At 40.9% G+C, this 22,745-nt stretch overlaps 2 protein-coding genes across 4 annotated transcripts; one reads left to right on the top strand and one right to left on the bottom strand.

Annotated features, from left to right (window-relative positions):
• Positions 1-4: 4 nt before the first annotated feature.
• Positions 5-1,746, bottom strand: trappc2l (trafficking protein particle complex subunit 2L). The gene is made up of 5 exons (XM_022201438.2): positions 1,630-1,746; positions 1,183-1,355; positions 697-784; positions 242-321; positions 5-153 (listed from the first exon to the last, which is right to left on the bottom strand). The coding sequence occupies exons 1-5, from the start codon at positions 1,660-1,662 to the stop codon at positions 108-110; spliced, it is 420 nt and encodes a 139-aa protein (XP_022057130.1). The 5' UTR covers positions 1,663-1,746; the 3' UTR covers positions 5-107.
• Positions 1,747-2,144: 398 nt separating this feature from the next.
• galns (galactosamine (N-acetyl)-6-sulfatase) lies at positions 2,145-22,502 on the top strand. 3 transcript variants are annotated; one of them, XM_022201407.2, is made up of 14 exons: positions 2,146-2,303; positions 2,456-2,579; positions 3,300-3,374; positions 5,191-5,293; positions 5,603-5,746; positions 6,546-6,612; positions 7,717-7,844; positions 7,935-8,074; positions 8,206-8,309; positions 11,571-11,713; positions 12,004-12,106; positions 16,404-16,525; positions 20,480-20,597; positions 21,956-22,502. In XM_022201407.2, the coding sequence occupies exons 1-14, from the start codon at positions 2,187-2,189 to the stop codon at positions 22,040-22,042; spliced, it is 1,575 nt and encodes a 524-aa protein (XP_022057099.1). In that variant the 5' UTR covers positions 2,146-2,186; the 3' UTR covers positions 22,043-22,502. The 3 variants fall into 3 exon arrangements, with proteins under 3 accessions (XP_051799260.1, XP_022057099.1, XP_022057106.1); XM_022201414.2 differs by lacking the exons at positions 2,146-2,303; positions 2,456-2,579 and adding an exon at positions 2,586-2,722; XM_051943300.1 differs by lacking the exons at positions 11,571-11,713; positions 12,004-12,106 and having other exon boundaries at positions 2,145-2,303.
• The last annotated feature ends 243 nt before the right edge of the window (positions 22,503-22,745 follow it).

Below are 22,745 nucleotides of genomic sequence, written 5' to 3'. Positions count from 1 at the left end.
CATGTAGAGATGTCTAACATTTAGTTTTATTACAATTTTCCATTTTAACAATCAAAGCAATGTGTAAACAAAAGAATGAAGGGTGTTATGTGCAGTGGGAGGGAAAGTCAGCCGGTTTGTACCATCATTCCAGAAACGATCCCATCGAAGGCCCTGGAGGATCATTAGTCAACAGTTTAAAAACATGGCTTAAAGTGCTAAAAATCCTTAGTAGTAAGCAAATTAACAGACATGAACTTACTTGGATTGAATAGAGTCCCCAGGGTTGTGAAATGGGTTGCACATTACATCAGTAAAAGAGTTGTGCAATTTTCTGAACATCTGGAAAAGATCAGATACAAGTTTGAATACAGAGCAGAAAAAACAGAGGAGTGGTGATGCTCTGATGACAACTGTGTTGGGTTCTACTACAGGGAGAAACTAAACATACTATGAACTGTCAGAAGTCATTAATCCAGATTTTTAAAATACTTCTTATGGTGAGGATTCTGCACAAAAGCAGCATCAAGTTTCCCAGATAACTAAACTCAGAAAACATATACAAAGACAAAAACTGTCAATCCAAAAAACTATTTACAGTCCTGTATTAATGAGATGCTCATCAGTCGGTTGATAACTGGCACTTGCAGAACAAGAAGGATTAATAGAGGGATCACATTCTACTCCGTTTATAGACACTTGGTAGAGTCCACTTACACTTCTTATTTCATTGTCCCGTAATGATGTGTTTGATGAGTCCACAACAATTACAAATTTCACCTTGGAGTTGGTAACATACCCATATCTGTTCTACCAGTCAAAGATATTTGGTTTTCTCTTTAGGAAACCATTTGTGAGCAAAGATTCCACATCCACTGACTGAGATACCATTATATTTTATAGAATAGCAACTTGAAGTGATCGACAGGACATTACTGGCAATGCAGATGTAAATAATGATTTCAACATCTTTCCTGAGTAGTAGTGATGCATGCATCTATATTTATGTGTCTCTGATGTAAAAAGATGAGTTATCCGAGTCTTGTTAAAAAAGATAATTAACTCAAAGTCAGATCACAGTCTCAGCTCAGTTGAGAAAAGATGATTTAATTAAAAGATAAGTCAGGCACTTGGATTACTGGCATTCTGAGCTTTTCCAGAATTCAACCTTATACGATAAACAGCTACAAACACCAAGGATACACTTTATAGTCTTCAGTTGGGTAGAGCAGACCCAGGTACAGCTCTCTCTGGTCTCCCAAGGATTTGCCCACAGCTGAGATCTTCTCCTCCACCACATCCAGGGAGGTGTGCACTGTGTAGTGAAACTTCAGCTCATTTTGAGTGGGCACGCTGCGGATATACAGCGGGTAATTCTAGGGGACAAGACATTAAAGGGCATAAACGTACAAAAAAGAACCCGTTAAAGGCAAAATCTTTACACCACTTGTACACAAGTTTAGCAAAAATATCTAAAAGCACGCAGCATAAACAATGCTAATGTTAAAATTAGCGCTGTCGGGGTGTTTCTTGTGGCTTATAGAGGAAGCTGATATTTGCTGAGAAACTTTTAGAAAAACAAGAAATACCTTTTGATATTATTAAAGCAAGCCACAGATAAAAGCTGGCTTATTTAAAAACGAAAATTACCTCTTTTGCGATCACTGCTATGCACACCGCCATGTTAGTTTCCTTCTGAGCTGTCAGCTACTGTCACGTGATGAAGATGCGTTCATAGACATTGGAAAAAAGGCACTAAGAAATTTGAGTACCAAATTTTTATGTCTTATGTGTATCATAGCTGTATTATTCGTGTAACTTCTCTATATGACATTGTAGTAATTTTATCTAACAAGATTTATATAGTAAATGGTTATATTTATTAGTCTTTCTGATCGATTTTTATTCCTGATATGATATGTACAAGGTTGAGAGGAGGAATTGAATGCATCATAAAATGCGGAACAATCTTTCAGTTTGTTGGTTTTTTTTAAATAATTTGGCTGTTGAAGACCAAATACACAACTCTATTGAATTTATAACATAAAGAGGGAATATAATACAACTAAAATGAATTAGAAAACGAAATTAATTCACCTCAGGATATTCGTTTTTCTCTGTATGCGCAAGCGTTGCGCTGAAGACGGGCGCGAAGGCAAAACAAACCACTTCCTCGTTTGTGATGCTCACGTGATCGCTGCTCAGCTATGCGACTGATGTCTGCTGTAACTTTCACTCTCCTAAGTGTGGTAATATGTTGTTCTCTGACAGAAAAGCCACCAAATGCTTCGAATCCAAACATTATCATCATGCTCATGGATGACGTAAGTTGTTTTCTGTGTCCTTCTTCGTTGTGTTTACTTCGCATGAGTTCAGGCTTCACAGTAGTTACAGCTGCTGTTAATGCACCTCCCACTGTGCGTTGGTTCTTGCAAACATGGGTGGATTTGTCAATAAACTGCCCTTTTCTCTTCAGATGGGTTGGGGGGACCTGGGTGTGTTTGGCCAGCCCTCTAAAGAGACCCCCAACCTAGATGCCATGGCAGCTCAAGGGATGCTTCTTCCAAACTTCTACACCGCCAACCCACTCTGTTCCCCGTGTGAGTCAGCAGATGAAATGTTGTGAAACAGAACCAGTTCTGGCAGTTCCTATTTTTTTCAAGATGCATCATGATTTCTATCTCTGCTTGTGTTTTGTCACATTATTAAACTGTTGGGAGAACAAGCGATTCTTGATCTGAAGGTATAAACTTACAGCAGAACACTTATTTGCTAAAATTAACCTTGCAAATTGAGTACACCACAACAGATCTAAGCAAGAAGTCAGATAGTGCAACATCATTGTTGTGATTACAGTCATTTTTGTATTTTTACGTGACTCATTTGTATTTATATTTGTGTAAAAGATCTTTGTTTTTTTCAGGAAAATTTACAAAAAACCTACAGGAATTTTTTCAAACAGCTGCTTTTGTTCTTTTAAAACTGAAATGTGGAGGTACAGTTTTGTAGCTCTGATTAATCTGCAACAATCACCAACAGAGCTGAATCACAGTGGTTAATAGCCGGCGATAACTCCACAGTATTGGCATGAGTAGATGTAGAAAACCACTTCTCAAAAAGTTGAATGCATTTGATAAAAACATCCAAACGGAGATGCATGCCAGCCAAACCCATATTATCATGTATGATTAATTTGCTCATTTAATTGAAGAATACAGTCAAAGTATTTTTCTAGACTAGAACACACTTCACTCTATTTGTTTGCCAGTGATTTAGGAGACTAACACTGCATCGCTAATGACATTTAATTTCACCCACAGCCAGAGCTGCACTTCTCACTGGGAGGCTGCCTGTCAGAAACGGTTTCTACACCACTAATGGCCACGCCAGAAACGGTACGTTCCCCTAATATCCTTAATGTGCAGATCACTTAGCTGCATATCATTTCTTGCCATTTTCTCACTGGGTTATTTCCATCCTGAATTGCCAGAGGCCCTCTGATCATCTCTGATTTGCCTGAAACCTTTTTTATCAGAAATTATGGATATTTGATGTGGCATCTGTAAAATTTTAGAATTATGTATTTTAATACTTCCTGTGATGTACATATATATGTTCGCAAATTTTCTGTTGAGCCAGTTTTGAACACAGTTATTCACACATTGAAATTCATTGTGTGAATTGTGCATTGAAATTTTCATGTATTTGGATGCAAATACCTCAGGGACTCTTAAAGATAAAAGCCTGAAATTTTCAAACTCCAGAACTCTGTACTGCTTGTGTTAAGTTATCTATCAAAACTCAAATTTTTATGGTAGCTTGTCCTACCTGCCTAATCAGTAGTATAGTTCCAACATTTTCATACCTAAGCATATATATATATATATATATATATATATAATATCTGAATATATAAGCACATATAATTATTATATAAAATAAATACATTCTATATGGGTCAATATACACTGCTCAAAAAATTTAAAGGAACACTTTGAAAATACATCATATTTCAATATGGGGAAAAAACAAACTGGATATTAGCATTGATATGGACTGGATAATGTGTTAGGAATGAAAAGTGCCACATTGTTTGATGGGAATGAAAATTATCAACACACCAGGAGGGCTAAATTCAAGACACCCCAAAATCAAAGTGAAAAACTGATGTGGCAGGCTGGTCCATCTTGCTGAAATTCTTTGGTAGCAGCTCAAAATGGTATTCAGTAGTTTGTATGGCCTCCATGTGCTTGTATGCATGACTGACGATGCCGGGACAAGCTCTGAATGAGACGACAGATGGTGTCCTGGGGTATCTCCTCCCAGAACTGGACCAGGGCATCACTGAGCTCCTGGACAGTCTGAGGAGCAACCTGATGTTGTCGGATGGAACAAAACATAATGTTCCAAGGGTGTTCTATTTGATTCAGGTCAGGTGAGCGTCGGGGCCAGCTAATGGTATCACTTCCTTCATCCTCCAGGAACTGCATGAGTTCTCTTACCACATAAGACTTGGCATTGTCGTGCACCAGAAGGAAGATGATAATCATGACATATATTTCTTTTTTGGCAATATATCAAATTTTATATGGAAAATCACAAATTGTTTCAGTGTCTGTTTCAACTAAGTTAGCCATTACAAAAACACCTCTCAAGGAAGTGCGTTAATTCCAGATCACATGACCTGCTCCACATGATGTCATTTCCTCCTGAAGAAAAGACTGGCAAGACTCCAAGACTTTCTAGTTATTTAATATAAAGAGATGGATTTATGGCATGTCAACAGGTTTACTAAAATATCTTTATAAATACCTTTACATTTTCCTCAATTGTATATATAATAATTTAGAAGACTCTTTCTGTAAAAATTCCATGTGGTGTTTGGTTGTAATCAGTATTGCAGATTCTGAATCAATGGCACAATGAGGATTAACAGTGGAAACTTCAGTTTTTTTTATCTTTAATAGTTCTTGAGATCTTGTCATTCAAACAAAACCTCAAATTTTAATGTGCGAAAAAACGTTCTCATGTCGGAAAGTATTTGATGTATTAAGCTAATAATGCATAAATATCTTTCTAAACACCCATACTTTATTCTACAGATATTTCAGGCAGATTATTGATGATTTAAGATGACTGCTCTACATAGCCATTAATGTTTAATAAAGTTGTAGAAAGTTGTGTACATTAAATTTTTACTTTTTGTTGTAGCATACACACCCCAGGAGATAGTGGGAGGAATCTCCAAGGATGAGATTTTGCTGCCCCAGATGCTGAAGAAAAAAGGTTATGTCAGCAAAATAGTTGGCAAATGGTGAGCTCTTTTTCTCTCCCATTTTTGTTTATAGATGCTTCTGAAGTTTTCAAGGTCAGTGATGGAAGGAGTGTTCCAATCATTTACTTAAGTAAAGGTACAAATACGACATGATGCGCACAGTGATGGATTATGAAAGTTTCAAGCATGTGCAAGATTAGAACTAAAAAGTATGTTGTCCTTTGACAACTGATGTGTACATGTGAATTGTAGTAATCCTCTAAATTCAAATTTGCAAATACATTGGGGACAGATCCTTCAATCACATTGATTTTGCAGCGTGTAAGTGCACTTTATTTGTCACTACAGGCATCTGGGCCACAGACCACAATACCTTCCTCTGAAGAATGGTTTTGATGAATGGTTTGGTGCACCAAACTGCCACTTTGGCCCCTTTAACGACGGCGTCAGACCCAACATTCCTGTCTACAACAACTCTGAGATGCTTGGCAGGTATTTTCACACACAAGCACTCAGGTACATCAGCACATAGAAACACACAGAGACTGAAAATCTATAAAAATCTCCTTTCCCCGTGACTCAGTGGACTAGTTTGGCTGTCTGCGCCTCTGGATGAGTTGAGTGTCTCCCTCCTCCCTTCTTCTTTCTTTGTACCAGCTGTGCTTGTGTATTCCATTTTCCGCCCATTTGTTTTCCCCAAAACAGCCATATGTGTATTCAGGGTCATTGGAACTGGCAGCCGGGCGTGTTTTTCGCTTAGCTGTGGGTTTAATCAGCGCTGCATACCTGGGCCCTGGACAGACGTACGCGCACTCATAGGCACATATACACAGAGACACACACACACACACACACACACACACACACACGCCCTCAAGAGACGGCAGGTTGCGTTGGCTGTGTGCGAGGACACCTGGAGGAAGTGAAGCGTACGAAAGAGATGCCTGTCACTGCTTCTCTGCTCGCCGCGCCACGCTTCAGCAGCACCTCATAACAGTTCCCTCTGCTCAGCCTTGCTCAGACTTCCCGAGTACGTCTTTCACCAAAATTTCCCGCAAACACAATCAGCAAGAGGGACGTTCACCCACATTGTCTAAATGATATCGTCTGCAGTAGTTTCAGTCAATTTAGAGGCAGATTGAGAGCTCTGATGATGCAGTCAAATCACCGGGAAAACAGTCACTTCGTGCAATTGAATAAACAGAAGAATGGCTTATTGTGGCCTGAGCAGTTTTTCAAAAGGGATGATGTCTAACTTATAGTGAATTGTGTCAACCCACTTACTTTCCAGATACTATGAGGAGTTTGCAATTAACAGAAAGACAGGAGAATCAAACCTCACACAGATCTACTTGATGGTAAGTTATAGCTCATCTTTTGTTTGTAAAGTTGTTTTAGCTGCTTTCAGTGGAGCAGACTGTAGCAGGTACACCACATTTAGTTACGCTGATTCTGCCAGCCAGAGGGGAAAATCATCTTCGGCTCAACAAAACATGCACGAACAAAAACATAAATCATCTATAACAAATTAGAAATGCAATTAAAGCCCGAGTTTGGCCTTTGAACATTATTGGACAGAAGTGAATTATTGACTTTTTCGCACACTCACACTGATTATCCAGAGCGTCATGCAGAGACAAAGCACATGCTTGAAAGGTGTAATATGCCATCACGAGAAGAGGGTTGGCTGCTCAAGCACTGCTTTTTAAATCTTCTATTAGTAGAAGACTAGATAGGATTCACAGTGTGTTTGGAATATTAAAGAAAAGCTTAACTTTGAAATACTAGCTTATTGGTTAAACAGCAGAAATGCAAAAGTAATCAAAGTAAAGAAAATGTCAGTATGCAAAGTTAGTATACTAACTGAGAGGTGTTTGGTAACAGATGAGTTATGACTTTAAAATACTGTTTACAAGTTTACTTTTAAGTAGTTGACACATAACTACGTATTTTTTTCTTTAAAGTATTCATTAATTAGTATGAATGTTGACATTGTGGGTAAACTTCAGTAATCTTTTTGACAATTACTAAAAAACTAATCAATTCCCATACACCAACTTTGCAATGAATTCAACCTTTATGACGGTTGTAACCTGTATCTTTGTATCTAATATTTATGGATGTCAGTGCTGTAAATTTCACTCAGAATTGCGTGATAGTTCAATAGCAACACAAACTACAGACTTCAGAACGATTTTAAATTGAGTCACCGTCTCTCTTGAAGAGTTCAAACAGAAAGTAACCATAAACACATAACCAACCTTCATGAAAGAGGAATTTTCTGCACCTGAGTTTATGGCATATATCAAAACTGTCGCCCTAAAACTCGGTTTAAATGAGTGTTTTCCATATGAAAGTAGGAAAGAGACTGTTCCCTCCATGTGTCTTGGCCACAGCTGTAAATCTTTTGACATCTGCACTGACAGTGTAGTAACAGTTTCTCCCTCCTCCCACCACTACAGGAAGGTCTTGACTTCATACTTCGTCAGACTAAGGACCGGCAGCCTTTCTTCCTCTACTGGGCACCTGATGCCACTCATGCTCCTGTCTATGCTTCCAAACGCTTCTTAGGGAAGAGTCAGCGAGGTCGGTACGTTCTGTACCACCTCACTAAGTCTTATGCATAACATTATATTTCTCAATGTGAACCATGTCAACTGTAACCGTCTTTGTTCTGTAGTTATGGGGATGCAGTGATGGAGCTGGACTACAGCGTCGGTCAGATCTTATCATGGCTGCGGACTTTTGGCATTGAGAATAACACCTTTGTCTTCTTCACCTCAGACAACGGAGCCGCTCTAATGTCTGGTCCAAAAGAGGGTACATTTCCATGCATACACTCAGTTTTTTACCTTTGTGAAACTGAGTTAATGCATTTTTGTCTGAATGCTTTTCTGTTTTTTATGTTGTGATTTGAGGATGAACATGTTCTTGTGGTTCTGATTCCTCAGGTGGAAGCAATGGGCCGTTCCTCTGTGGGAAGGAGACCACTTTTGAGGGGGGCATGAGGGAGCCTGCCATCGCCTGGTGGCCTGGACACATCAAAGAAGGCTCGGTAAGAACACCTCAGGCATTTAAAGCTTTTACCAGATAAAGCCTCCCCAAAAAAATCCAAGACGATCATTCACTAAATCCCTGACATTTCTCTGGAGACTAGACCAGTCTTAGACCAGGAATCCAGCGACTGTCTTATTTTATTCTACGCTTTCTTGCTCGCTGATGTTCTGGCCGTCAAATTGTACAAGAAGCTGAAATGTTTTGTGAGAAGCTGCAGGCAGTGTACAGCATTGTGAGTCAGGTTGAGAGTAAAGGAATAATTATTTCACTAATCCTCCCTTTCGAATGATTGTTGCTTTTTGTTTAATTTCTGTATCGTTTACCGCTTTACATGCGCACACTCTGATCCACTGGCACAGTACCCAATTAATCTCGACCATGTTCGACTTCTATCGAGCGATTGAACTCCAGAAACAGCAACGACAAACTGTGTGATTTTGGCCACAAAGCGTGTGGGCGCTTTTTCCACTGTTTCCTCAAATATTTTTGGCTGGAATTAATGCCCCAACTCTCTCTCTCTCTCTCTCTTTTTTTTCCACTCCCATTCCCCAATTTAACCCCCCACCCACACCGTGATCCCCTAAGCCTGTGCGTTCTGCAAATGACTTTTAATTGTATTAGGGGCAGCTGTGACACGGGGCTGTGACGCAGAGGGATTTTGTGGAGGAGCAAGCGGAGGCTGCAGTCTGCAGTAAGCCTTGCCCCTGGCTCATCTCACAGGGTTGTGCTGGGGCCTGATAGCACAGCAGAGTAGCGAGGGAGAGGGGGATTGGGAGCGTCTTAAGCGGCTAATCTGTTTGTGTGTTTGCTGAGGTTGGATTGAGCCGTAATGAGGACTTCAGTATCTGAATATGCCAGGCGCTCAGGATAAAGGAGCGGGAGGGGTGGTGGAGGGGGGTTGCAGGGAAGGAAGCAAGGAAGAAGTAAAAGAGGTGGCTGGTGTAGAAAAGAGAAAAGGGAGAACAGTGCTAAAGACGCAGGCACCGCTACACTGCCAGGAACGTTGTTGTGTTCGCCGGGCTTTGCTGCACCTGTGCCATGTAATAATTGACCAGTGTGTCAGTCTGTGCGTCCGCAAGGGATCAGAACGAGGCTGTGTAGTTTTAGTTTGAGCCCACATGCCTACATATACAATATATAAATGGCTGTGTGTATGATGAGTTGTTTCTAGGAGAGATAACTTTCAGACAATGTAGATTTTATTACTACCAAAGCAAAACACCACAAAACACGTGTGTGTGTGTGTGCTTGTATTTGCAGACCCTTTGAGAATAAGGTTCTATAGATTCTTTTTGATGCTCTCTGAAGCCGTGATGATTAAACTGATTTGTTGGAACCATTGTACTCTAGAAGTCTGGATTTATCACTCTGTTGTTGTTTAGGAGGGAGGACAAACCAGACACAGCATGGCCCCCTCCCTTATTGTGTAGTCTTCTGAAATCTTTGTTGATCTGTGCATTGAAAAGTCTATAAGCTCTTGCACCCAAAACACATGCATTTGTTAAAAGGGGATTTCAGAAGGTTTATTTCACTGACTGAACACAGATGGATCTTTACAGCGTTAGGATGTGGAGACAAGGGGGTGTGGAAATGTGGATAAAAAAACCCACTTCAGTGTGTATTTCCATGTGTTAAACAGACAAAAGCCTTTTATTTGTGGATGCATGTGAACGATGAATCATAACGATTTCACTGACTACTGTGAGCGTTCGGGGAATTGTTGTTGATTAGTCATTAAGTCATATTTAGGAGGGTGGAAGGAGGTGTACTGGAATGAAGGAGCACGTCTGGTGTGAAGCACATGCAGATTCAGCATTCTCCGAGTGCCTGAGGGGGGGCGAGTGGCCGGGATGATGAGGGGTTGTGGCTGTAGGAACAAAGATGGGGAGGTGGGTGGGCTGTCAAGCCCACAACATTGTTGAGCGTTACAATCCCTTTTGTTGGGTTATCAGGCAGCAGACACACGGGCAGAGTGGCAGAGACAGGGATAGAAACATTGCCTCCTCAGATTACCAACAACACCGCCGCTCACAACCAGACAGAAATGAGAGAAAGAGAGGCAAAGAGAATGTGACATTAATAGAGAGTGATGAGTCAGACAAGAAAAGGAACGAACAAAGGGCGGTAAAAGGAAAAAAGTTCAGTATAGACTGCAGGAGAGGGCAGAGCTAATAAAGGGAGGAACTAAAAGATGGCAACTCGGGCGATAAATTCCTCTATCAGACCAGTCTGGGTTTTAAACTTTTGGTTTTTGGTCATGCAAGTTATTACCAACTAAATGTCAGCGTTCTTCTCTGTCCTTTTGTCCTGTCGTCTTTAATGGTCTGTGTGTGTCTGTGTTAGGGGGGACTTTAAAAAAAATGAAAAGTGAAGTAAAGGACTAAATCTGTTAGTGTTTGTGAGAGAGAAAGAGTGTCTGGATGTGCAGATAGATCATAGAATGCATTGCAGAGCCTTTTCTATGGCTAGTTCTGTGGATACAGAAGAAAAGGGAATTCATTTCACTGCTTAGGAGCTTGTGTGTGCGTCTGTATGTGTGCTGGCTGCCGATAGGAGCACAGCGGCACATGGCGGTGCAGCTGCAGAGGCCTGATAGCGCTATCTGATTGTGAGCGTGCCGTCTCCCTCTAAGGCTCGCTCAGGAGAGAATGGAACGGAAGATCAAGGATGACAGCGAAAAAATGGCATTTTATCTGAAAATAGTTCAAAGTTTATAAATAAAATAAAGCTTTTCACTGGGACTGGGAGAAGGAGATAAAACACCAGCTCGCTCCAGCTTTAGCCGTCTGCTTGCCCGGGCCTTGTCCTCTCCCTACTTCCTCTTTTTTTTCTCCCCACTCCTCCCCCCCCCCCCCCCCCCCCCCCCCCCCCCCCCAAAAGAAAGCTCAATTAGAAAGTGAGACATTTTGGAGTTTTAATAATAAACCTGCATGCAGAGATTAGAGAGGAGGCTGAAGACATGCACCTCTTCTGCTTGTGTCCACAGAAGCACACGTGTAAGCATCCTGTTGTGAGCGTGCATTGACACCATATTACCACAGTTTGGTCATCAAGTTGTAAATGTAAGAATGTGTGGTAGGGATGAACTAGAAGCTGAAAGACTAATTCTGTGGAAGAAGTGTGTGGTCATCGAGAGTAAGGCTACTTTTGTCAGATGGTGTTCATCTCTTCAAATGCACTTTTCTTCTGTTCAGGATATGTGAAAAGGCATTTTTTTTACTAGTGGATGTGTTTTCTTCATTTCTTTACCTTTATGCAGGTGAATTTCCAGCTAGCTAATGTCATGGACCTGTTCACCACCAGTCTGGCTCTAGCCGGCATCAACCCTCCTGATGATCGAATCCTGGACGGTCTGGACTTGACACCAGTGTTGCTGAACCGCTCACACACACTCCAAAACAGGTGAGTGCACACACACCAGTTAGCCAGAGATTTGTGGTGTTTGGGGCTTTTGATTTGGAACCAAAATGTCCTTCCTTTTTTCAACATGTCTAACCATTTAAGTCAGTTTAATGGAGTTAAAAAGATCAAATTCCTTTACTGAATGATGAAAACAAATGCAGGAATGGATAGAAAAAAGCGAGACTGGACTTTAAGTGCAAGCATTCCATTAAAAAAGATGTTTTTTAAGTGTTCTGTTTGTTGTAAACTCATGTGGGAGTATTATTTCTTCCTCTTCTCACCTCCAACAGGCCAATATTTTATTATCGAGGGAATGAGCTGATGGCTGTGAGGCTTGGACAATACAAGGCCCACTACTGGACCTGGAGCAACTCATGGGAGGAGTTCAGAAAAGTAAGGCTGCCTTTTAACACTTCAACTCTGTTCCATCCCGTCATCCTCAGTTTTTTGATTTGCACTGCCACATCCTCCCCTCTTTGTCTCCCCTAATCGTACTCACACACACTCACACACTTGGGCTGTTGTTGGTGTTATCTTGAAAATGGCTCATCAGTTGACTGCTGTGTACATCAGAGTGTAATGAATATTAATGAAGAGCCCCCACATCAGCGAACTTACATCATTCATCAACCAGTTGACTTGTTTGTTCAAACTCCAGTGGAAATTTTCCCCTCCATTTACATATCGTCATTCCCTGCTTGTTCTTTTGGCATCGTAGAGCTCGGCCGTAATTACATCAGCTCAGTGCGGATTAAATATATGAGGAGAAATGTGAAATCTGACACCTGAGAAGCAGGAAAGTATGCAGCTCCCCCCCCCCCTCGCTCTTTCTCTTCTCCATCCATGAAAACATGTCCTCCTGTCCTCCCTCCATGCTTTTCCTGTGATCCAGTTTGTTTTATGCCCCATCGGTCGCTTAAATTGCTCTCTCCTTCAGGGCCGCTGAATCAATAGTAGCCTCCTTTATCAACTCATGTGAACTGAAGTGGAACTTCACAAATAATGGCGTCTGATTGCCTGTGAGTTGCCAATCGATCGGTGTTTGTGTGTACATGTGAGAAAGGATGAGAGAAAACATGCACACACATGTTTGGGCCATACAAATGTGCACGTCTGCTTATGCGGGTTTCACTGAGCGATCCTACAAGAAAAAGTTAAAACTCCAATCTAGTTTGTGTTATTATTATTGAATCCTAATCGTTTGTCTTGTGTAACCCACAATATATTTCATAAACACAAGAAAGTAAACAAACTATTTATGCACTCATAGCCAGATTTGGAATCACATGTCGTGTAAATGAGCTTTAGGAGTTAAAACATGTTTTGAGGTTCATGCTTTGCTTTCTTTGATGGGAATACGCTGGATTAATGATCAGTCCTACTCATACAATGATGCTGCCCGTTAAAACCCCATATAGAATAAAGATTAACCTGTCTTATTATAGAAACATGCAATAAAATCCCCTCTTCACTGAAATAAAGCTCACATTTTTCTGTGTTGTCCTCAGTCCCGGTAATGCACTGAAATATAATTTGGCTTTCGTGGCCCTTGGTGAAAAATAAACAAGGGAAGATGAGTGTCTGTGAAGAAGAATGAAATTACAGGTTAATAGCTGGGAGACGTATTGCTCTGTCCTGGCTGTGTTCACGCAGCTCAGCCAAGAGGAAAATGAGAAATTTCACAGGCTTAAATGACTCTCATCAAACTCTCTGGAGGCTGTGTAGTGATGTTAATATTGTGAAATGTAGTTTGTCGTGACTGTGAGCTCCTTTGTGGATTGCTGAGTAACCTATGCTGCAGTAGGAGCTCTGTGACATCAGTGATAGCTTTTTTTTTAACCTTGTTGAATACTTCACGGGGTGAGGAATGGAAACTGAAAAAGAACGTGCTAACGAGACACCTGTTAGTCCTACTGTGAATGCTTATTTCTTGGCACTAAATCTGTTGCAAAAATCGACAAGAAATAGACTGTAGCTGCTGTACTGTGCTCTCTGGTTAAAGAGGAACTTGTGATATTAACACACCCATCTTGGCTACAAAAAAAAAAACAAGTAGTTCAATCACTTCTTGCCTCTAGTAGAATGCTGCTTAATAAAGATCTTGTAGTTAGCTTTTAGCAAATACACAACATTGATAGAGGATGTAGTTGCAGCCTTTCCTTTTGCCAAATTACCAAGAAAACAATGTAGACATAAAAGAAATGCATTCAAAATCTTACATAAGGAAAAGTACAAAGATTTTATTGGCAAACTGTACTTAAGATTCCTCCTCCACTCAGACATGTGTTTTGGTTGTTGTTACTTCCTTGCATGTTTGACCTTCTGTTTTGATTTTTTTTTTTTTCAGTTAAAAAAGAAGATTTCTCTTTTATTCATTGGTTCTTTTTTTGATTGATTGACTCTTTTGGAACTAGCTTCAAGTCGGCGTTTGAGGAAATGTAATTTAGAATGTTCTGTGCTAATCCTGCATTGGCTTTATTTTTCCTGGATGTTGCCACTTGGACTTCAAAGCGTGTATACCTACAATCACAAGTTCTGACTTTACCAACTGTTTAGGAATCAATCACTCAACTAAGAGAAGATCATTAAAAATTCTCAAAAGGGCCATTTCAGTACCGTGACGGGGCTTAAAACTTGCCTGAAACCTTTCATATTTACTAAAATCATCTAAAAATGTTTGTAGTTGATTAAAAACAGCTCTCTCCAAGAATTTGGCTAAAAATGGAAGTTTAGAAACGGGTCAAAAAATTGGAGAGAACTGAGGGTCCAGGTTATTCTCCTTTACAAGAGGTTGCACAACAGCATGAATTCAGTCTTGGTCTAATAGGAAACTTACGCGGGTGTAATGTAGAAACTTTGTTGCTTAATGTCCCTTTGAGAATGTGTAACCTCTTATATGACTACTTTGTTGAAATGGAGTTACCTACATTGTAAAGCAGTTGTTGCCGGATACATTTTAGGGGTGGAGAGATGATTAGCTAAAAAGCAAGTTGTGCATTTTAAGTATGTATTTATTTAAAAATGTATTTTTTGTGAAATATTAAATCATTTTTTATAATGTTGTCATGTCAGTGAAAAAGAGAATATATTTAAACAATGAACTGAGCTATAACATCAGTAGAAATGTCCGTCCAAACCATAGATTTCCCCCCCAACAAAATAGACAATATTTCCTTTTCCAAAATCCATCCTGCCACCCCTGGATGCTCCTGCACCTTATCTTGTAATAACGACTGTTCTGTTCCAGTTTGAAAGCAGCCTCGTTGTATCCATAGCGTTAATGTCATGTGAGATATGCAGCTCTTGCTGTAATATCTCGGGTACAAGAGATAGAGTTAGGGAGATAGACACAGCAGGCCTTTCTTGCTGCTCCTCTGGGATGAGGGTTTTTTTTTCCTCATTCTTTTCTGCATTTCTAAGCTGTTGGCTTCAAAAGACAGGACAAGTCTGGATCAGTGGAAGCTCTGCACGGCTGGGAGTATCTGTCCTCACTCTCTCTCTCGTCTATATGTATTTTGAGGTGCTCTGTTGAGCGATCTCAGAGGGGGGCAACAACAGTGCCTTACAGATGAATGCTTTTTTCAATATTAGTTGTGCTCATCAAAAAAAAAAGTGTTTGTGTGTGTGTGTGTGTTGAAGGAGGGGGCAGATCTCCGGGGGGTTCTGGAGGATTGAGTCTGACTCAATCAGGCTGCGATCACTGCCAGCCTCCTGAGAATGGAGTCAGGGAGCAGGAGCGAAGGCGTGGAGAGATGAAGAGGAGGCAGCAAAAAGTCCTCTGTTTTGCTCGTGACTTGAAACCCCTTCATGATGCACCAACAGAAGCTGCATAAATAACACAACAGATTGGAAGACAATATGCATATAGACCATACAACAATGAGATTAGGCATTCAGCTCAGGGTAGCAGGTGGCTGGAAGCCTAAATCTAAACACTAAGATCTCTACAGCAGAGTTCAATGCAGTTTTTTTTTTAACTGTACATGATACAACACAGAGAAATCTTTGTTTACATGTATTTCAGCTAAGACGTCTAAAAGAATGTCAAAACTGTACGTGCTTCATGGCAAAAACAGGTGGATTATGATAATTATTTTTTTCATTCTAATTATTATCTCGTGTATAAAGAATAAAAGCAGATAGGCTTTTGTTGCATACTTGTGCGACTGCCCTCAATTACTGTGTAATATGCTTTGTAGAAAAAGGCTGACCTTCATATTTAATTTATGGAAGTTTTGGAGCCAAAACAGGCCAGTTGTGCTCTTTTCTGTTGTAGATTACCTTTATAGCAGCATACGTATGGAAGGCAGTGACCTGGAACTGCCACAGGTTTCTGGCTGATTACTGATCTGTGTTTTAGGAAGAGACGCGACAGCAGGCATGTAAAATGACATCAGATAATTCAGAAACATGGAAAGAAGAAAAAACGACGCAGATCTATTTCTGTTCATCACTTTTTCCCTTTATTTCCCACTTTTTTGAATAATTTATAGATGTTGCTTTCAGACTCATTTTGAGGTAGCCGTGTTGTCAGTGTGCACATACAATGACCTTACACTCTTCATTGTGCAAACAAGGCAAATGTAACTAGGATGAAGTTCCCTTGCTGGTCACTGGATTAGATGTGTCTAAGGAGCATGTATCATTTGTTCTTTTTTAAAATCATTGTTTTGTCTGTCTTCTTTTTCAGGGTGTAAACTTTTGTCCAGGTCAAGAGGTACCGAATGTGACAACCCATGAACAGAAGGAGCACACACAGCAGCCAATCATTTTCCACCTAGGACGGGATCCTGGAGAAAAGTTCCCAATCAGGTCAGCTGTATGGAAACTTCAAATTTGCTGATTTCCCAGAGCGAGACAGGGAGGAGAAGGGAATCAGCCCGGAACAGGAGAAGAAATGTTGTAAAAAAGGAGAAAAGGAGTGAGAACGGCAGGCGTGCGGTATAGAATGTGTGTAAGATCGATGCAGATTCAGTGGCACGAAAACGAAGGCGGTGGATTGATCCACTCAGCCGGAGCACGCCTGATTACACCCTTCTCTTTGTGATTGCAAACAGCTCCTTAAAGATCACTATCTGGCCCTCAACCCTGCGGTGTACCGCTGCAGGTTAAAATTGCAAGATAAATTGTGCAGGTCTAAATTTAGAGCAAGTGCTGTTTAATGGAGTTTTGTGCGACTGCTCCGGAGGCCCAAGGAGAGTTAAGAATCGCTGAGAGGAGAGTGACGCCAGAGGACACAAACAGCCAAGGTTGAGCTAAAACTGTTACTAAATATGGATGCAAAGATGAGCAATTGTCTTTTACTGTGTGCTGTCAGTGCAGATAATAAACATAATCTTTTAGTAAAAGCAAAAATGGTACAACCTGACACCATGACTAATACATTAAGATAATCTGAAAGTGCTTTGATGAGGGAATATTCTTCTTGTGCACTTTGGCTCCCTCCTGGCATAAAACTCCCTCGACTGACCTTTTCATTTCTGCCTGCTGCAGCTCTGCCTCTCGTATATTCCTCCAGCCTCATCTCCTCCTTTGCTCCTTTGCTTCCTACTCAGACTCCTTTCAGTTCTTGAGCTGAGATTGGACGATAAAACATTAATGTTGTTTTTCATTTGCCCACCTTTTAGCCTTGCTATTCACTCGGAAGAATTAAAAAAAAAAAAAAACGCAGAAAACCAATCAATATGCAGCCATGTGTTGTGCTAAGTGCTAGACACGTACACACACATACACACATATACCAAACTGCACGCTTGGTTTTTACTTCTGCAGAGAGAGGTCAGCGTGCTCATCTCCAAGGTCACCCTCTCTACATCCAGCTGCGTGACCTCTGCTTCATTCATGCACCGTTCTTCTTCGATCCATTCTTATCTGCGCTAATAATTCTCCAAACTTTGGTCTTGTGTTTCCCCTCTGTTTTGCCTTCTCTCTCCACTTACTGTTATGCATCTCAGCTCACTTCTCACCACTTCAGCTGCTGTCCCTCTGCATCCACTGGGACTGTTCTCCTCCATCCTAGTTAAACCTGTGTGTGTGTGTGTGTGTGTGTGTGTGTGTGTGTGTGTGTGTGTGTGTGTGTGTGTGTGTGTGTGTGTGTGTGTGTGTGTGTGTGTGTGTGTGTGTGTGTGTGTGTGTGTGTGTGTGTGTGTGTGTGTGTGTGTGTTTTGTCCATGTGCTCTTAGGTCCCCCAGCTGGACTGGCTGCCTGGCCATCGTTAATCTCTGTCGGCACCTAAAGAGCCACTTAAGATGATGTAGGGCCTGTCTGCACACATAGCTTCACTACTGTCGCAGGCTGTGATATAGCAAAGAGCGCACACATACAAAATCCCCAGTCGTGCATGGTTAGCAGCAGCAGAATATGATGTAATTATTCAACTTAGGATGGAATTTTGGTGATTTTTTGTTTTAGTTTCTGGTTGCTTTTCTGCAAACAGCGGCCTTGCTGGGACAGTGGAGCTAAACAACGATGATGCCTGTGTTGGTGGTCCATCTGTCCACCGTGAAACACACACCCAGACCAGGTGTCTGTGAGGCTGGAGCTCCAGATTTGTCCAAATTTTCTCTGCCTTCTTCTTCACCCCTCACTGTCTCTGTGACCTAACGCCCTGAGATTAACACATCCTACTTTCTCATCACCTACCTCAGCTCCTGTTCCCCAGAGCCCCCTGCTCATCCGTAGTGTAGTCCCAGCCCCAACACTGCAGGCAGCCCTGCACAGTCTGGCCTCATCTGCTGCCTGCCACCAAGCTCTTGTGTCCCCAATCAATAGTCCTCACTGAAGTGCTCAATTTCCACCGGGGTGGAGAAGATGGTGGGAGGGAGGGGTAGGCAGGACAGATGTATTTGATTGTCTCCTCAATTCCCCCACCTTCTGCTACTGTGTGGTTGTTTGTGTGTACTTGTGTGTGTGTTCCAGCAATAGTATTATGAATCAGTAATCAGAGTGGTGACACACCTGAGCAATGCCCCCATCCCCCTTGGGTGCCATACATTATAAATCAAAAGACTCCATTTGCATACAGCCTGCTTATTATTCCAGATTTTGCCTCTACACTAGTAAGCTAAGGGTTATAATCATGATAATGAGCTGTGCTGACTGTGGGCTTTTCATTATTTGTTTGCAGAGGGGGCATAAACAAATGATATTATTAGTTTTTGATTTAGAGGTCTGCATTGTAAGATTTTCGGTGCATAGACAAAACAACAGAAAAGTTTGTGTCTGGCGCAACTTTCTCGGTACGTGGCATGCTCCGCTTGCACACTTGTATGCAGGAAATTGAATACTTATAGCAGTCTGATAAATCTCCCCTTACATTTACTTCTATTAAGCTGCTTCATCACTTATCACAAAATGAATCACAGCAATCAGTAGCGGGCGCCGATAGGAGGGGAATGAAATATCCCTCGTGCTGATCCTGATCAGGCAAAAGCAGAATTTGCGATTTTAGATAGCCAAAGCAATTTAATCTGAATGTCTGATTTTTAACCAATGAGAGTAATGCGGATTTTCCTCCTATCAGTTAGGGTCACAATGCATAGATAGTTAGCTTATGACGAATGTGTGACACGAGGAGAGAGACTAATTGCAGTCAGCACACTACCAGTCAAGTAATTGCAGCGGAAAGTAAAGAGTGAGTATCAAGGAAAGGAGCAGGTGCTGGCTGATGGAGGAAGCCTTGCTTCCCTGTGGGAGATCTAAGAGGGAGGGTAGGTGTGAGCTGGACAGGGCCCGGGGTTATTACTCTAATTGACACTTCACCTCACACACATGCACATGTTCCCCAGGGGCCAATCAGAGGGTTGGGTTTGCAGTGGAGGGAGGATGGAAGGCTGGCACAGGTGCTGCCGGCGAGTGTATCAGGGGTGTAATTGCACTGCTGATATTTGTCTATCCTTGTGTCACGCCACCAGACGCCCACTCCCCCAACACACACACACACACACACGCACGCACACGCAGCCCATTAACCCTACAGGTCCTATTGAGAGCAGCGTTCCTTTGAAAGCCTTCAGGGCCCCTGTGTTTTACACTCTGAATATAATAATGCACAGAGGTACCCGGCCTCACTGGTGTCCAACAGCAGTAATTGAGAGACAGGGGATGTGATGGGGGTTACGCAGTTCATCCTGCTGAGTGTGCTTTCCCAACGGGTGCCTGAGTGGACAGCGTGTGTGTGTTCATCCGTTTATATTTCTGTTTTTGTTCTTGAAAGCTGCAGCATGTCCACACACTGATATAATGAGTTAAGCTTGTCGGCCACAGTGGTGTTTTATCACTAGATACAGGAAAGGGAAAGGCATCGACTGCAGCACTCCTTGACAACAAAAGACTGGGGATTGTGTTCATCGGCATGCGTGTGTGTGTTAGGCTTTTATAGTAGTAAAACAACTTAACAGACACAAGGTCCAAAGAGATAAATGATAAAGCAACCTTGCCTTGAATATGTGCATTATGTGGGTCCAGAAGTCTATTGGAGTGTTTGTATATGTGTGTGTGATCCATTTAAAACTCATTATTAAATACTTTAAATTCTGATTGGTGATCAATAAAATGATTTATATTCAGCAGATGTTTCAAATGTGAGGATTTGTTGTGTTGTCTGTGTGCTTGGAAATTAAAAATCTTTGTGTTTCGGACTTCTAACAATGACATTCTAGGAAAATATGTTTTCCACTCTGGCTTTCTGGCATTCCATGAATCAGTTAATGAAAAAAATCATCAGCAGAAAATACCCTTCTGATCATACATATTCTGTGTTTGCAGTGTTTTGACTAAGGAGTACCAGGATGTTCTGAGCATGATCTCTCCAATCGTGGAGCAGCATAAGAAGACTATGGTGCCTGGTATACCCCAGCTCAATATGTGCGACATGGCAGTGATGGTAAGATTCACTTAACATAAATTCATATCTCTTTCATTTTCGTGTTTAACTTCTTTCATGATATTGTAGAATCAATCATATAGGCTGTGCAAGTAGACTTTGTTGTACTTGACAGTTTTCACAGAAGATACTGTGTGTTTCTGTTGGGTCAGAACCCCTCAAAATATAACAAATAAATATAGATAAGTCAAATATACTGCATATCTCTCTATTTTTATGTCAGATAAAGGAATACATAAGAGACACTGATGTAGCCTTTCTGCGAGACATTAAAATTAGTAAAAATGTCTGAATATATAGAGAAAAGCCAAGACGATTAGCCTTCTGTAAGAGATATAGCTTTTATTATTTGTTTACTATCTAGATTCACGATGTATATAATATTTGATGGAGTCATCACCTCCAACTGAACACTTTCTCCTTCATAGTACATCAGTGTTTTAGCAAAGAAATCTGGTTTAGGATTATTTGAACTGCCAGAGTGAGTTGTGGTTTTTGTCTCCAATGCCTACAAACGTCACACCTCTTCATTTATTTGCGTTGCAGCACTGCCCCCTTGTGGTGATCAAATTTGACAATCTGAAGTAGCAGTGCAATCAATCATCCCAAAACTTCATGTTTAATTGTGTCAAGCTAATATGATTTTTTTTTTTTTGTATATTGAGCAATATATTTTCAGAGCAAGACATTTTCTGAAGTTTTCACATATTCATGAAGGGAAAAGGCAGTTTCTTGGACAGGATTTGTTATTGTCTGTGATTGTGTGTGACTGTGACATTCTGAATTCTTCTTCTTTTTTTTTTTAATCATCTAATTTTCAGAGCCAAAAGTTTAATATTGGGTGTTTTAAAGATGTTTTCCTGGCTTATGTTCATACTAAAAACAGTGCAGACTGTGACACCTAGTCTATTGTATACTCCGTGATTGTTTTACAAAGAAATCCTGATAAAGATCAGAAAACTACATGAAATAGTAAAAAAATAAAGCTTTAAAATTGCATGGCACCATATGTATATTCAGAAAAAACTCAAACATGCACCTCTGAATTATTGTTCTATAATAAGCCATATTTGGCCATAGATCTTTTGCATGATGGGGCTTAATGACACAGGATACAGGTTAATGCTCAGCCAAAGCAAAACACTTGAGTCAAAATGAGACATAAACAATATGAACAACACAAGACAGGAAACTGTGCACACTTAATATCCATAATCATATGAGACAGGAAACAAAATCTGGTGCTTTCCCCCAGCAACAAGCAGCTAAACTCTTACAAAATACTCACACATCTTCCTGTAAATACATATTATCTTTAATAACTTTATATTCTTGTGCTTTCCATAATGATTTTGCAGAACTGGGCACCAGCTGGCTGTGAGAAGTTAGGAAAGTGTCTGAAAGCACCCAAGTCTGAACCCTGGAAGTGTGACTGGCCACACTGAGGGCAGAAGTGCTGAGCCATACGAGCCAAGATGAGGAAGTAAAACCTGAAGATGTGCCTTACAAGAACCGCAAACAAACTTACTGTTTATACGGATGTACTTTTAAAATTTTTGTAAAATTTTTGATGCTCAACACTGAAGACAACAGTGAAATGAAGCCAAGGGAAATATGTTGGGATAACAAATTAAATCATGGAAATGGGTTTACAGATATGTGTTTTAATATGTGAATACAAGTTCTGCCTGCTGTTGAAAAATGCTCTGAAACAGTCTGTGTTGAATCCTGACACATTCTTATGGATGTAGAGCAGAAAGGGAGGGGAATTTATTCTAAGTGGGCCTGAAATGAGTTGTATAAAGTTGCATTACTGAATTCATTGTATATGATTTAGACAAACTGGTGCAGTTGCTAAGGAAAAACAAAACATTTTTTAAATAAAATAAACTATTGCCATGTTCAGAGATGACTGTTTTTTGGGAAGTGCTATAAGTTAGGTCAGTAATATTGCAGTAGAAATAGGAAATGGAAAAATAAAGTCAGTAATATTGTAGTAGAAAAAGGAAATCCATCCATTCTCTATACACCGCTTAATCCTCATTAGGGTCGCGGGGGGCTGGAGTCTATCCCAGCTGATTTGGGGCGAGGCAGAGGACACCCTGGACAGGTCACCAGTCTATCACACTCACATTCACACCTACGGGC

The sequence above is a fragment of the Acanthochromis polyacanthus genome, chromosome 2 (genome assembly GCF_021347895.1).
Source record: "Acanthochromis polyacanthus isolate Apoly-LR-REF ecotype Palm Island chromosome 2, KAUST_Apoly_ChrSc, whole genome shotgun sequence".
Classification (NCBI taxonomy): domain Eukaryota; kingdom Metazoa; phylum Chordata; class Actinopteri; family Pomacentridae; genus Acanthochromis; species Acanthochromis polyacanthus.
Note: the sequence above shows the minus strand (reverse complement) of the source record. Positions and strands in the feature narration are given on the sequence as shown.

What these genes read in the sequence shown, in the direction of transcription:
- galns (XM_022201407.2), top strand. Translation starts at nt 2,187, where the DNA reads ATGCGACTGATGTCTGCTGTAACTTTCACTCTCCTAAGTGTGGTAATA. An exon ending in TAATGGCCACGCCAGAAACG is followed by an intron (nt 3,375 to 5,190) that starts GTACGTTCCCCT and finishes TTTTTGTTGTAG; the next exon opens with CATACACACCCCAGGAGATA. An exon ending in TGTGCGACATGGCAGTGATG is followed by an intron (nt 20,598 to 21,955) that starts GTAAGATTCACT and finishes ATGATTTTGCAG; the next exon opens with AACTGGGCACCAGCTGGCTG.
- trappc2l (XM_022201438.2), bottom strand. Translation starts at nt 1,662, where the DNA reads ATGGCGGTGTGCATAGCAGTGATCGCAAAAGAG. An exon ending in TAGCAGTGATCGCAAAAGAG is followed by an intron (nt 1,356 to 1,629) that starts GTAATTTTCGTT and finishes CTTGTCCCCTAG; the next exon opens with AATTACCCGCTGTATATCCG. An exon ending in CCAACTGAAGACTATAAAGT is followed by an intron (nt 785 to 1,182) that starts GTATCCTTGGTG and finishes CTGGTAGAACAG; the next exon opens with ATATGGGTATGTTACCAACT.